The 16,127-nt window shown below is 44.9% G+C and overlaps 1 protein-coding gene across 3 annotated transcripts in view; it reads right to left on the reverse strand.

The window, feature by feature from the left end:
• garz (Sec7 domain-containing protein garz) overlaps nt 1–15,332 on the reverse strand; it is a 115,895-nt gene extending 100,563 nt beyond the window's left edge. For 2 of the 3 annotated variants that reach the window (XM_050196414.2, XM_050196411.2), the window contains exons 1-4: nt 15,213–15,332; nt 14,693–14,801; nt 14,367–14,565; nt 10,689–10,916 (exon numbers count right to left, since the gene is read on the reverse strand). In XM_050196414.2, coding sequence (XP_050052371.1) covers nt 10,689–10,916; nt 14,367–14,565; nt 14,693–14,788 — 523 coding nt within the window. In that variant the 5' untranslated portion in view covers nt 14,789–14,801; nt 15,213–15,332. The remainder of the gene's footprint in view (nt 1–10,688; nt 10,917–14,366; nt 14,566–14,692; nt 14,802–15,212) is intronic. The other variant, XM_050196412.2, reaches the window with a different exon arrangement.
• Between the last annotated feature and the right edge of the window lie 795 nt (nt 15,333–16,127).

The following is a 16,127-nucleotide window of genomic DNA, read 5'->3' on the forward strand; positions in this document are numbered from 1 at the left end:
GTTTGCAATTTCCTTTCTTGCTTTGGAATCAAGATCTAGCTATTAACCCTTCTCCATATCTGTCGCTTTCAATGTCGAGGCATACACACCACCATCATCCTAATTCCCTGACGCCGTATTTTGTGCGAACAGATTTATTCAAGTTTTCATTTTTTCCTCGCACTGTAACAGACTGGAATGATTCTTTATTGCCTTTTGCCACACTTTGATGTTTTTAACTTTGTTATTATTGTTCTGTTGCCATTTAACCCACCCTGCTTGGACCTGTACAAGGTTTGCAGTATTGAATAAAGAAAGAAAAAAAAAAAGAGTAACCGCCCTTAGTACAGGCTGGCAAGTTTGAAGGGATGAGCCACTTGATGCCGTGGACAAGCCTCGACAGCGATGCAAATCTCACTACTCCTAATGTTTCTTTATCCACAGCAGACACCTGAAGTCAAAAGCATCCTCTTTGCTTTTTCTTTATGTAATCATATTATGAAGATGTTATAATATGCAGAAGTGTTTAGAAATCCTTGAACAAGTTGTAAAAAGCGATGCAAAAATGGCCTACAGGCCCCTTGCCCAATTCGGCCATAAATAGTTATAACAATACTATATCATTACAATATGTTGCAGTACATATGCTGCAATCAAATTCATTTCTCCAGATGTTCGTGATTCAACACAGCGGCACAATCTAAACGTAGCAGGCAATGCCAGCATCACCCCATTACTAGAATTTGGCACCTTTGTTGAAAGCCACTGCCCAGACAACTGCTTCTAAAATTGCTCTAGTTTTGTGTGGCACAAAATCTTGAAGACAAGTGCTTTCTTTTTTGTATGTTTTACTCATTCAGGTTTGCTGAGTGAAATGTGTTTTGCAACAGATGGCACTACTGCACCTTGTAAAGTATCCTGCATTAGGTGATGCCTGAACACATGCAACAACATATTTGTTGCCATTGCAAAAAAAATAAAGAACTTCCATAGCTCTGAAGTTTGTAATAAAGCATCCTCAAGCGTCCCAGATGACGCGACTTCATAACACTCTCATGGCTGGTGCTGCAACAAGCTTGGCTCTTGTAAGTGTGATGTATAGCTTGCTCTCACAAGTGTATTTCACCTCGCATGCAAGATGGCAGAAGTTCACACAAAACTCTGCATTCTTTGAGAGCACATACACCAAGTCTAGTGGTTGAACAATTGCAGCACCAGACTTCCACCTGATAATCTTAGTATGCAACTCTTTGCCTACATTGCACCGCCCTTCTCGGAGGACATATTACTAGCACGGTGTTGTTCTCCGCCAACAGATGGCACCCCTACTGCATCAGTGATGCAGTAGGGGTGCCATCAGTGATGCAGTAGAAAGTCCCCTAGGGGAACATCAGAAGAGCATCGCCGTCGATAACAGAAAAAGGAGGAAAGCAAGAACAAGAGCTCGCCATGCAATAGGCTACATAAGCATGCAGGGCGGCACAAGAAAGGAAAAGTGGGCAGAGATTGAGGAGCAGTTACATAGAGAACAAATAGGGGTGTATGCAGTTACAGAAACGCACCTTAGAGACTCAGAAGAGCCGCCAGTTATTGAGAATTATGTATGGGAAGGGTGCAACAAAACTAAGTCGGAAAGAAAGGGAGGGGGAGTCGGAATGCTCATCCATCAGGGAGCCAAATGGAAAAGAGTAAATTCACAACGTCAAGAGCATCTTTGGTTATCAGGTACAATGAGAGGGAAAGAAACTTGGCTGGGAGTTACGTATTTGTGGACTGGAAAAAATTGCACAAAGAAGAATAAAGAGTTAATGGAATGCATAAGCGCTGATATTAAGGGTTTCGGGATTGGTGTTGAGATTGTCCTATTAGGTGACATGAATGCCCACATACAGGATTTAGATGGCTATACCGATAATAACGGGAAGTCAATGCTAGACCTTTGCGAGCAACATAACCTCGTGATCGCGAATACAGGGCCTAAGTGTGAAGGACCGATCACATGGGAAGTGGGAAACCGGCAATCGACCATTGATTACTGTCTGATGACAGAAGGAATCCATGATAAGTGGAGAGAAATGGTCATCGATGAGGAAGGGTATAGCAGCATAGGGAGTGACCATAAACGCATCATTTTGAAAATGGGATATGTAGTTGGGAAAGAGAGCAAGGAAAGCACAATGGCCAGTCCAAATTTGAACGCTGAACAAATAGCAAATATAGTCACTAGAGTTGAGGAAGAACTTGGCAAGTGGCCAAGTAAGGAGTGGGAATATGGTGAGCTTCTAAGTGTAATAACGACAGAAATACGGAAAGAGAAACAACATGTTCGTTGGAAAGGAAAAAAGAAACCGAAAAGCTGGTGGAACAAGGAGATACGAGAAGTGATCGCCGAACGACAGAAAGCATCTCGAGAGCACAGGCAGGCAAAGAAGGCGCAGTTGCCACAGGATGAAGTAACCAGTAAATGGGAAATATGCCGGGAGAAAAAGTCTATGGTTCAAATACTGGTGCAAGCAAAATTAAAAGGTGAAAGTGAACGTTGGTTGTCAGAAATACGTGAGAAAAAGAAGGCTGCGCCTAGAATATTTTGGAATCACATAAAATTATTAGGCAGGAAGTCAACAACAATACAACAACATATCCTAGACGAAGATGAAAACAGACTGGAAGGAGAACCGGCAATAAATTACATCCAAAAAGTAACAGCCGAATCTTTCCAAGGCAAGGACGAGGTTGTATTTGAAGAAAAAAAGAGCATGAAAGAGACCCAAGTGGAAAAGGAGCTGGTACTGACAAATTTAGACTGGAAGAAAGCGGAAGAGAAAATTCCTAAGCGCACAGCCACAGGGCTAGACGAGGTTCCCGTTAGGCTGATAAATGAACTGGGACCAAAAAGTAAGGAAGCTCTGGTGAAAGCAGTGGAAAAAACTTTAAAAGTTAGATGAATACCAGACAGTCGGCGACAAAGTAGAATGAATTTAATTTATAAAGGTAAGGGAGAGAAAGACAGAATTCACTCGTATAGACCGTTGACCATTACATCGGTAATATACAGGCTAGCAATGCAGGCAATCAAATTAAAGCTTCAAGCATGGGCAGAGAATAATGGCATTTTGGGAGAGCTTCAGAATGGCTTTAGAATAGGTAGGCGCTTGGATGATAACTTGTTTGTTCTTACTCAGTGTATTGAAATATCAAAAGCAGAAAGCAGACCGTTGTAGGTGGCCTTTTTGGACATTACAGGAGCCTACGACAACGTAGATCGCAACATTTTGTGGGATATTCTGGAAGGGGAAGGCTTAGGTAACGATTGTCTACAGCTTTTGAGAGAGATTTACCTAGAATATACCGTTTGCGTTGAATGGGAAGGGATGAGGAGCGCGGAGAAAGTTCATATCAACAAGGGACTGAGGCAGGGGTGCCCTTTATCCCCGCTGCTGTTTATGATGTACATGGTGAGGATGGAGAGGGCGCTAGAAGGAAGTAATATCGGGTTTAATCTCTCATACAAACAGGCAGGTACAGTAATAGAGCAGCAACTCGCAGGTTTATTTTATGCGGACGACATTGTGTTGCTCGCTAACAAGCAAAGTGATTTGCAACGTCTGGCTAATATCTGTGGACAGGAAGGCAACAATTTAGGTTTGAAATTTAGTGTTAGAAAATCAGGTGTTATGGTATTCAATGAAAACAGTGAACAGACAGTGGAGATACAGGGCCAAGATATACCTCGGGTAACAGAATATAAATACTGCGAGAGGAATGCTTTTCCACGGTCGCTCAGGAGGACGCGAGGAGCACCGTGACGCAGTATTAAGGATTGAAGTATGAATGCAGCAACTTCAGAGGCTGAGGCAGAACTCACACAAGTTGTTTCGGCGTAGCGTGTCAAGTGATCAACGGCTGTCACAATCCATCGTTTACCGGTGAGAGTCACAGGAAGAGGGCCATACAGGTCAAAGCCAACGACCTCAAATGGTTGCAACGGACAAGGAACCAGTTGCAGTTGTCCGCTTGGAGCTGATGTAGGGAGCTTTCGACGCTGACATAGAGCGCAGGAAGCGACATACCTCGCTACACTGGCGGACAATCCAGGCCAGTAGAAGCGCCCTTTGATGCGGTCATAGGTTTTCTGGAAACCAAGGTGACCAGCAGTCATGTCGTCGTGAGAAGCCTGCAGGACATGAGCACATAGCGTGGCAGGACAGGAACCCAGCGTTGACCGTCAGGGTGATAGACATGACGGTATAGGACGCGGTTGTCATTCTTAAATTGCGTCAGCTGCCGACGAAGGCGGGCGTTAGGCGTGCGCGAAGCTCCTTGAAGGTGGTCTATGATGCGCCGACAGTAAGAGTCCGCAAGTTGATGAAATTGGAAGGATTTGTTGTCGTGTGGAGGCATCTCGTCGACAGTGGCCAACAAGAAAGCATCTGAGGAGGGATCAAGCGAAAGCTTGTCACGGATGGTAGTTGGAGGTCCATTGCATGGTGTCGTAGGAAGCGGACAGCGAGAAAGCGTGTCTGCATCTTGGTGTTTTTTTTCCGCACTTGTAGGTAATGGTAAAGTCGTATTCTTGCAAACGAAGAATCCACCGACCAAGTCGTCCAGACAAGTTCTTCAGCGTCGAAAGCCAGCATAATGCATGATGGTCTGTAACGATCGTAACGTAGCGGCCGTGAAGATAAGGTCGAAACTTCTGCACAGACCAAATGATAGCTAGACATTCCTGCTCCGTGATGGTGTAATTCTTTTCGGCGTTTGTCAGAACGCGACTTGCGTATGCGACGACCCTCTCACCTAAAGTGTCGTCTCGCTGTAGGAGAATGCCACCAATTCCGTGACCACTAGCATCCGTATGCAGGAGGGTAGGAGCAGCTTCATCAAAATGGCGTAGTACTGGTTCAGATGTGAGAGCGCGCTTCAGATGGGCGAACGCAGATTCACATTCGGGAGACCACACAAAGGGAACATTAGAACCCAGTAATTTGTGCAGAGGTGACGCTATTGAGGCGAAGCCCCGTATGAATCGACGAAAATAGGAAGCGAGGCCTAGGAAACTACGCAAATCTTTGGTCTTTTCAGGACGAGGGAAGTGCTGAACTGTGGAAACCTTGTCAGGATCAGGACGAATGCCATCTTTGCTCACAATGTGACCTAGAACTTTGATCGTCTTGCTCGCAAAATGGCATTTCTTGGTGTTTAGCTGAAGTCCAGCGTTGGCAAGGCACGGGAGAACTTCATCCAGACGTTGCAGGTGCTGAGAGAAGGTTGACGAGAAAACAACAATATCGTCTAGATAGCACAGGCAAGTCTTCCACTTTAGGCCACGAAGAACGGTGTCAATCATGCGCTCGAACGTTGCGGGCGCATTGCAGAGGCCGAATGGCATGACATTAAACTCGTAGAGCCCATCTGGTGTTGAAAACGCTGTTTTCTCCTTATCGTCCTCATGCATAGGTATCTACCAGTAGCCGGAACGCAGATCGATGCTGGAGAAGTACTCGGCACCCTGCAGGAAATCCAAGGCATCGTCTATTCGCGGCATAGAGTATACATCCTTGCGTGTGATCTTGTTAAGTGCTCGGTAGACGACACAAAATCGAACAGAGCCATCTTTCTTCCGAACCAAAACAACGGGGGAAGCCCAAGGGCTAGCAGAGGGGCGTATTATGTTTCGTTGGAGCATGTCGGTGACGTTCTCGTCAATGACTTTCCTCTCGGCTAGCGATACGCGATATGGTCTACAGCGTACGATGGATGTACCATCTGTCTCTATCCGATGCGTCGTAATCGAAGTCTTTCCCAACGAAGATGAATGCGCGTCAAAGGAAGCTTCATGTTTTTGGAGCAAAGCAAGCAACTGTTATGACTGCGAAGGTGTCAGGTCGGAATTGATGGCAGCTGCAAGAGCTGAAGGAGATGCAGCCCATCCGGTACAAGGACCTTCAGAGGAAGCTGGTTTAAAGGAAACAACAGATATAGACTCCGATTCAGTGGCGCAAGCCAATGTAGTGCCTTTAGGGATGAGAATCTTTTCGGATGTCGGGTTTGTAGCGTAGAGAAGTGCAGAGCCATGATCAAACCTAACGAGCCCTGATGCAAAGGCTATCCCTCTTGCAAGACAGCGTGCAGATGGTAATACGAGCACGTCGCCGCAGTCAATCACATCAGACATGATAGTAACGATGCTTTGATGGCGAGGAGGTAGCGCGGTATCTTCTGCAGCAAGGAAGTGAAGGGGTGCGTCATCTGCATGAAGTGAATAGGTCGTGTCGGTCATGTGGAGAACGCGTTGTCCACAGCAGATGGAGGCGGAGGCCGTAGAAAGAAAATCCCATCCCAATATGAGCTGCTGGGCACACAAACTTAGCACTGCAAATTTTACGTGATGTAGAAGTCCATCGATGGAAATACGAGATGTGCACATGGCGATAGGTCAAATGGAGGCCCCTTGAGCAGCGAGTAGCGTAGGTCCATCATAGGGGGTCGTAACTTTCCGAAGTCGCGAACACAAGTCACGGTGAATGACTGAAACACTAGCACCAGTGTCTATTAAAGCTTCTACTTGTACACCTTCTACTACAACCAATATCACATTGCACGGACGCAATGGAGGAATTTCTGTCCTGTCGTTCGATGCAGCTTTTCCTCCAAAAGCTGCATAATTCAGTTTTCCGGACGACGCTTGGCGAATTGAGAAGCAGGTCTCAGTGGGGATGTAGAGCGGCGAAGGGGTGACGGCGAGCGGCGTCTCGCAGGACGGTAAGCCGTCTCAGATGCTACAGTAGGCGATGGAGAGCGTCCGCGCGGTGGACCATAAGGACGGCGTTGGTCATGGAAGCTCCCTAGACGTTGGAAAGTAGCTCCGGGCGAAAAGTCATCCCGTTCGTATACGTCATATCCGCGACGCTCGTCTTGCTGGCGCTTGCGGCAAAAACGCGCTATGTGGCCACGATAGCCGCAGTAGTAGCAGATGGGACGAGGAGGACGCCACTGCGAATAGCTGGTTTGGGTAGGTGCGCTGGTAGTCATGGAAGCGATGTGAGCCGGTGTTGGTTTTGGAGGCATCGGTGGGACGAAGACTGGAGTAGCTGCGGCTACTTGTGCGTACGTTGACAGGGCCCTAGGGGTTAGAGGGTCCGTGTACGCTGCACCAGCCATGGATGCCAATTCCTCCTTGATGACGTCTCGCAGATTGGTATCGGAGGCATGAGAAGGCATAGGCCCTGGGGCTAAGCCAAGATACTGGAGCTCTTCTCGAATTATTGCGCGTATCATTGCTCGTAACGTAGGGTCGTCGGCGGTAGTGTTTGCAGTGGTGTCTGGCTGCAACCGTACTGATTCGAGTTCGTCAAGGCGCTGGCAAGTAGCGACGATATCAGACGGTAGCGGGGTTCTGGATGGCTAAAGCATTGAAAGCAATAGCTCCGATGCCTTTGAGGATGTGTCTGATTCGGTCATGGCCGTGTTCACGCGTCGACAAAGAGCAAGCACATCCTCGATGTACGACGTATAAGATTCACCGGGTTGTTGCTTGCAAGTGTCGAGCGTCTTTTTTGCGAGGGCGGAACGAACAGCCGGTGTGCCGAAGATTTGGCGGAGCTGCTGTTTGAAAGCGCCCCAGTTCGTGAAATCAACCTCATGGTTGAAAAACCAAGTCTTCGCTACTCCTGTCAGATAAAAGGCGACGTGACTTAGCTTGGACGCATCGTCCCAACGGGTAGCTGAACTCACTCGGTCATAGTCGTCCAGCCAATCCTCGACGTCTTCACCGCGAAGTCCAGCAAACAGATGGGGATCACGCTGGTGCCCACTGACAACCCAATACGGAGAGGCTGGGGTAGCCGAGGCCGAGATGGTGGAAGTAGAAGTGCCTGTTGGCTCGTCCTGCGACATGCTGGCGGACAGCTGGCACAATCGGCGACCCGATCGAAGCTCGAGGAGGTTGAGCGGGGAGTCAGAGGACGGGGGATTGAAGAGCACACTCCACCACTTGTGACGCAGCAGTTATCACGGCGTTTATTCCGTGTCAAAAGATTAGGCGAACCGACCACGCCCACAGCACGGAGCACACACGAGAGCCAGCCCCACAAGCGATGATGAAGAAGAACCCCATATGAACCCCATATGATGATGATCATGTACAGATGACAAAGAATAGCTTATAAATTCCCACACTAATTCCCACCGTGGAAAAGCATTCCTCTCGCAACTACTAGACGAAGTACTCAGAGCCTCCGGAACCACCCACAAGACTACCTCCAGTTACCATCCGCAAACCAACGGCCTCACAGAGCGATTTCATCGCACGCTGTCAGACATGTTAGCCATGTACATCGACCCGGATCACAGAAACTGGGACGCAATTTTGCCATTCGTGACCTTTGCATATAATACCGCCGTTCAACGCACGACCGGTTACTCACCATTCTACCTTGTCTATGGTCGTTCGCCCTCTTTCTGTCTTGACGTCTTTTTCTTCGCACCAGCTGTCCATCAATGTCCTTCCTCCTGCGAAGAATATGTGTCCCGCATTCTGCGTTGTCGCCAGCTCGCCCGCATCAACACCGAAGCACGGCAACAGGACCACAAGCAGCATTACGACGCCTCTCATCGTGTCGTGTGCTTCCGCCCTGGCGAGGAAGTGCTACTCCGGACACCAGTTCATACTCCTGGCTTGTGTGACAAGTTTCAGCTTCGGTTCATCGGCCCCTACAAAGTCTTGGAGCAGACTTCTCCAGTGAACTATCGTGTGGAACCAGTTATTGTTCCAAATGACCGCCGCTGCCGCGCCGCTGAGATTGTCCACGTTTCCCGTATGAAGCCTTTCACGAGACGTTCACCGCCCCTTTGAATTGCGGCCAGGATGGCCGCTCTCGCGCGAGGGGACATTTGTGTGGTAATTTATAAGCTATTCTTTGTCATCTGTACATTATCATCATCATATGGGGTTCATATGGGGTTCCTCTTCATCATCGCTTGTGGGGCTGGCTCTCGTGTGTGCTCCGTGCTGTGGGCGTGGTCGGTTCGCCTAATCTTTTGACGCGGAATAAACGCCGTGATAACTGCTACGTCACAATACCTTGGTATATGGATAAACGAAGACAATGGATATATGGAAACACAGGAAAAAACCATAACAGTCAAGGGGAAGAGAAATGCAGCCATAATGAAGCACAGAGCGCTATGGGGATACAATAGGTACGAGGTCCTCCGAGGTATGTGGAAAGGGGTAATGGTTCCAGGACTTACTTTTGGAAATGCGGTTGTTTGCTTTAAATCAGGGGTACAATCAGCACTCGACGGGAACCAAAGGTCAGTGGGTCGCCTCGCACAGGGCGCTCACGGGAAGACTACAAATGAAGCTGTGCAGGGGGATATGGGCTGGACTAGTTTTGAAGTGAGGGAAGCTCGCAGTAAAATTGAGTATGAAGAACAGCTGAGGAATATGGAAAAAAGTAAATGGGCTGGGAGAGTGTTCAGGTATCTGTACAGGCAAAACATTGATTCACAGTGGTGGAAAAGAACTAGGAAGCTTACCAGCAAGTATGCGGCCTGTGGGGTGGGCAATACAGCAACAAAGAAGGTCAAGCGGAAAGTCAGAGAGGCTGAATTAATCTCATGGGTGGTGGCAATGGAAAAGAAACCTGCCATGAGTAACTACTTAAGAGGAAAAAACAAAATCAGGAAAGAAACTATTTATGATAACTCAAAGGGAAGCTCATTACTTTTCGAATCGAGATCGGGATGCCTTAGAACACGCACCTATAAAGCGAGATATAAGAAGGAAGAAGAAGCATGTTCTTGCTGCGGTAAAGCTAGGGAAACGACGGAGCATATTTTATTAGAATGTGAAGACGTCTACCCAGCGGTCGATTTAGGCACCACTGGCCTCCATGAAGCCCTTGGGTTCAGCGGAGCAGTGGTAAAGTTAACAGGTCCGCAATAGACATTAGTAAGAGGTGATTGGAGGATTGATGGAAGAAAAGCAGGGAAACGACAAAAGACGGAGACGTACAAAAGCACAGTTCGCAATAGGGGATCAGAAAATTTGGACGTGGTAGTTCATAGTGTTTTTTTTTTTCTTTTTTCATTAGTTAACCTAGGTAGGATATTAGGCAGCATAGTAGCAAGAGCTTGGTGGCGCAACCCACCGCCCCGTTCCAAAGGGGACGCTCATAACATCCATCCATCTATCCACCCATGATAATACCTTTTTAGTTTTTTTTTTTTTTTTTTTCTGCCAGAAGCACTGCTTAGTCGTTACATATATTTTTTTTTAAATATGCCCAGTAGTCATCTTATTTAATCTCATGTACAGGTAAGACAAAAATTGGCAGGAGCTTTAAAAATTGAAGGAAAGAGCAGGTAGCATTTCAAGCAAAACTGTGGGCTCCCAGCTGAATACACAAAAATATTTGGCGCATGACACATAATCATTGCCTAGCAACGATTAAAGCTTATTTACCATATTTTAAAATTGTTACAAGGCCTCTTTAACTGAAAATATTGTAACCGCCGAAGCTAAACAAAGTTCCCTATTGGAAATTGTAGTAGTTCTGGCAAGTATTATTCTTGCTTGCAGAATCACACAGTTTCTGAATGTGTATAGTAGCCCATGATAATCAGGACTTTGGTGCTGATTAGCACGCACTTAATATGAAAGGTTACTAATAAACTATAAGTAATAATGTGCACCAACGACTTACCACTGAGCCTTGTCTCGAAGCAGATGCGAATACAAGATTGCATCATTTCACAGACGGACTCATTTGAAAGCAATGCACCAACGTGTGATAGAAAAAGAGATCGCAGCACAAGCAGTATTTTCATGAGCACCACTTCGTCTGATGCAGGGTCAATGCCCATGAAACGAGCATGTGTAACGGCATCTGCTATGCTTTCAGCTGCAGATGCTGATGACTCCAATCTGTGATCTGAAATGCAAATTCACGCAATAAGACTGTTATTAATTAATTAATGATGGGGTTTTATGTGCAAAAACCACGATCTGATTATGAGGCACGCCGTAGTGAGGGACTCCAGAAATTTGGACCACCTCAGGTTCTTAAGATGCACCTAAATCTAAGCACGTGGGTGCTTTTGCATTTCTCCCCCTTGCATTTTGTCATGCCCAGCAGCCCAACACCATAGCCACTAAGCAACCACAGCGGGATAAGACTGTTACTACCAACCTAAAGCTTCTAATAGAGTGAACTGGTTATAAAGCTGCTTATAAAGCATTGCAAGCTAAATAGCATAACTTATTTCCAGGGCTTCTCATTTTGCTACGTTAAAAGTCAGGCAACTAACCCATGAACACCTAACTGTAATGGTTTGTTGTCTGTTTCTGGAACATGAATCGTCACATTTTAAGGTTTCTTCACATCAGATACACATTTAAAACTATAGACACTGTTTTTTTTTAAGCAGCTTAAGGTCAGGATATTTTTTTTACAGAAAAGTTAAAGTAAATGTGAATGTGTAAACAAAACACAACAAAACATTGCACAAAAATTAGTCCTGGCATTATCGTACAGGAAAAGTACCGTATCGCAGGGAGAGGCCTTTTTCCTGCAGTGGACATAAATATAGGCTGATGATGATGAAACAGCAAAAAAAAAACATTTTAAATATTTCAAAAAATATTTTTCAAGTATTTTAAATACTATAAAGCCAGAAGAGGGTAGAACTTGGCTATGCAAAAGGAAAGCATAGCCAAGAAGCAAGTTCCCACCAGCAAAACTTGGAAAGATGCAGTTCTGGGCAAGTTGTTTTTGTACTATCATGACCAGCACTAAACTGTGTCTTTTCGTCTTCCGTCAGGCGCTGGTCGTAATAATAGCAAAACTTGAACCAGCAAACAGGTGCTCTAATGCCTGCAAGAGTGCCAGTCACTCCAATGTAAAAGCACAGTCTTAATCACCGTTTTAGTTCTATTAAGTTGATGAGATTGTATGACATGCGCTAGTGATAGATGCACTCATTATCGCTATACAAGTTCATGCATTTTATGCAAGTTCACAACAACACTTGAATGAAAAACAATGGCATAAAGCTAACACAACACCTCTGTTCCTCTGAAACAGTGAGCTTTGCTAAGGCACTGCACTTTTTTTTTCCCCGACACCTGCTAATTACTGCAACTGTGCAGTTAAGTCAGCTGATACCATTGCCAGTTCATTTATAGTTGACAATTGCATGTCACCCACTAAAGCATTAAAACATAGAAAGAAGGAGTAGTTCAGGGCCCAAAGTTTACCTTGCGCTGCTAAAAAGTACACTAACACAAGTGCCTGCATAATGTAACAAGCAAGAAAGATAAGAGGAATCGAGGGGCTTGATCTTTTTGTTAGCTACATGAAGTCAACAGACAACGAAGCCAATGAAGGCATAGGGGTAAATGTAGAAATAATAAGGAAAAGGCAAATTAAAGTTGACGAAAAGACAACTTGTTGCAGGTGGGAGACAAACTAACATAATCTGCATTACACATGCAGGACTCTACCATTGAACTATATCAAATCCCAGCCACGGCAGAGTGTTCCGTGTTACAAATGCGGCCACGGCAGCCGCATTTCGATGGAGCCGAAATGCAAAAAACATCCGTGCATTTAGATTTAGGTGCACATAAAGGAACCCTAGGTGGTCAAAATTAATCCTGAGTTCCCCACTACGGCATGTCATATAATCATATTGTGCTTTTGGCACAGAAAACCCCATAATTTAATTTTTTAATTGAACTACTACAGCGGCTGTCTTCCCGTATACTTTATTGGGTATTTGCACATTACATCAAGCCCTGGGACTGTTAGCCAGAACCACTCACGGCGATGGTGGTGGATGAGTTTCAGCCCCTAGGTTACCCTTACTCCTCTTGCTGAATGCATGCAAAAGCGATTTCTCCCTTTAAAAAACGGGGCAAATAATTACAGAATGCCCAAATGTAGACTGCATCTATTGACACTCAGGGTGCTGCCCCCCCCCAAAAAAAAAAAGATGCTTCAACAGCACAGTGACATAAGCCACTGCACCAAATCTTGGCACCATTAAAAAAAAGAATTGTGACATTTTCCCAAGTACTTTATAAGGTTTTGCAAATATGTTACAAAAAAACATTACAGTCGCAGACTGGTTGCATAACGTCTTATGGGTATATATGCCGTATACATTATCTACCCTGAGGGGAAAAAAACATGTCGGTGAGTTGCCATAGTGAATGGCACCTCACCAACACCACAACTCCAACTGAATTGTGACCTTGATTTTTGAGGTAAAATGCAAAATCAAGTCCACAAATATAGTGCCGCCAAAGAAGATATGAGCATGTTTCTTCTAAAACTGTATAAGTTCGTCTTAAATATGAAATACAAAAATACAGTCAGAAAGTTCCACCTTTTATTGCACACCTTATGAAAAAAATTTTGGAAAACCAACATATCTGACATATGAGTGAAAATAATAAGAAACATAATCATGCATTGTGCACAATTTACCATTCATACCTTGGTACCAGACACCAAAACCGTTTCTTTCAATGCTCTTGTCCAGTACCAAATCTTCCTCCGTACTCAATAATTATACTACAGATAGCCCACACATTCACTATTACCATAGCAATCTGACAGATGCTATTTTTAAACACATGCACCTTTTCCAATATAATTTGGTGGCAGTCTTGGTCTGTGACCCCTGTTAGCAGCTTAAGACAAAGATTTTCTGCACTGTTAAACTAGAATGGATGAGCATGGTCTCATTGCTGGCACTCAAAACTAGCAGTCAAATGTGTGAATAAGGTGAACTTATGCTTGACAGATTTGGCGAAAAATCATCTGAACAAGCAAGACTCACTCTCATCACTCAAAGGGCTTAGCAGCCTACCAACTTAGCCAATAAACTACTGCGGCTAGTAGAAATAAGGATATCTGAGAGTCGCAACATTTCACATAACACTGCAGGCGAGACCCAGAGATGAACCATACAACAGAAAAAGACAGTGCTCTGCAAAATACCAAATGTCTTTCATAGTCATGAGGACATCTTGTTTTCCCAATTACATGCTCCAACAATTGAAAACTTGCACATAAAATTAACGTGACATGAATATTAAGATAATTGAAATGGAAGTGCACAGAGACTCCACCTATCACCTGCCTAAGAGCCACAGTAAACATAACACAAGAGACACAGAGTTCATAAGAAATGTCTATAAAACAGTGCCTACAAACAACATCAAATGTGCATGACATGCAGAAGTTGTCAAAGCTGTAGTGAAACTAATTAAAGCTTTTATCAACAATTGCAAAAGGCAAATAAATCCAAGTCACGAGGGAAAAGTAAATACAGAACAACCAGCTGACATTGTACTAATCAATGGCAGAACTTACCTAAAAGACCATAGGAGAGGAATTTGTTTACTGACGCAAGAGCTTGGCCAGTCACAATGCCACTAGTGTCATCTGAGCGTATGGCTTCCAAAAAAGGTCCGAAATAAACGCTTGGCTCGATGTCTGAAATATCAGTGGAGCGCCCCAGAGCGTCTTTCAAGTTGGAAAAACTGCGATTAAGGGCTTCATGTTCTTCCGCCTGCAAAATAGGTGTACACGAATGAAGACGTAGACATACCGCGGGTGCCCAATGCGAGAGTTAACCATATTTCCACTGTTGGATCACAATGAACTGCTTCGTATTCTGAGCAATGTTCAGGGCATACCTGATTGCTCTGTCCAGTATTGCTCCGTCTCAAGGCGGCTGTTATGACCGCTACCTCCCCGGCGATGATGTAGATGTGATTTTCCGGAACATACATTCTGCTCGTTCTGCTGAAATTAAATAGATCGAAACACAAGTACAATTAGTAGGTTGTCCACAAGTTGCCGGGCTGCAGCATTTCTTTCTACGTGTCATGCAGCGTAAGGGCCGTAGGGTTTTGGCAGATCAGCGGGCACTGAAAGCAGCCGACACAGCCCACATCAACCATGTTCCCAGCTGTCTGCTACGATTATCGAACACTACATTGTGTAAAACCTAAATTGTACTGTCTGCCGTTTATTTTGTGACGTTAAATCCTCAGATCAAGTGTTTTCCTGTAGAATTACGCGCTTACAAGTCCCGAGTTGGCGTCGGGCACTGTCATATGAAAGCCTGTGACGCAAGGCTGAAGCCACCGCGCCACGTCAGAGGACCGGCGCAGGGTCGGCGTTAGTAAAATGAATGTAAACAGGACTACATACCACTTGCAGAGGTAACTTGCTAAAAATTCTTACTCAAGCCATATGCTCTGCGAAACTAAAAAAAAGGGGGGAGGGGGAAATAGCAGCTAGAGCAACCGATCACGATCACCATGAGCATGAACGTCATCTCAAAGGGTGAGCCATGACGGTACGAAATATTTGTTTCATATATTTTAATAACGCCTTCAACGATCACAATATTTACATTATTTATTATAAAACTTCATTATTTGTTACAATTTACAATAGATTTGGCACTTTTTATTACCAAAGACATCACAGGCGCGAAATTTAAGATTCAGTTCTTTGGTCTCGCTTGAGTGCAAAGATGATTTCAAAAAATTGTTGCTAAATTTGTACTGGCAAACAATTCTGCATTCGAGCAATATATAAGATTACAAAAATTTACATTCGTCAAAACTGCGCACTTCAATTTTTGTTTTCATAGGCAGAGAGTTTTCATTTTGGAACGGGGGGGGGGGGGGGGGGAGGGGGGGTTGAGCCTAGGAAAAATTTCAATAGAAATATTGGTTTCATCTTTTTAGGTAATGAAACAATAAAACTGATACACCAATAAAGCTGATAGCCGTTATTGTTCATTTGTAATATGCAATAGACCTGATACACTAACAAATCTGATAGCCTGTACTGTTTAGCCTACAAGTGTATTGGGGTAGATGGTTCTTTATTCTATGGGGTAGATAGGAGCTCTGTTTACCAAAGTGGTTTGTTGTACAAAGGTGCATTGATTCTTCATTTTAGAGCTAATCTTTCTAGGCAAACTCTCCCGGTCTCTGCTGATCATGGTTGCCGTTGCTACCTTGCCAAATAGCTCACACAGAGGACAGCCCTTCTATAACGAATTGTGGCCTATATATACAGGGTGTCCCAGCAAACTTGGACCAAGATTTTGAA

The sequence above is a fragment of the Dermacentor andersoni genome, chromosome 1, assembly GCF_023375885.2.
Source record: "Dermacentor andersoni chromosome 1, qqDerAnde1_hic_scaffold, whole genome shotgun sequence".
In the NCBI taxonomy this organism is placed as follows: domain Eukaryota; kingdom Metazoa; phylum Arthropoda; class Arachnida; order Ixodida; family Ixodidae; genus Dermacentor; species Dermacentor andersoni.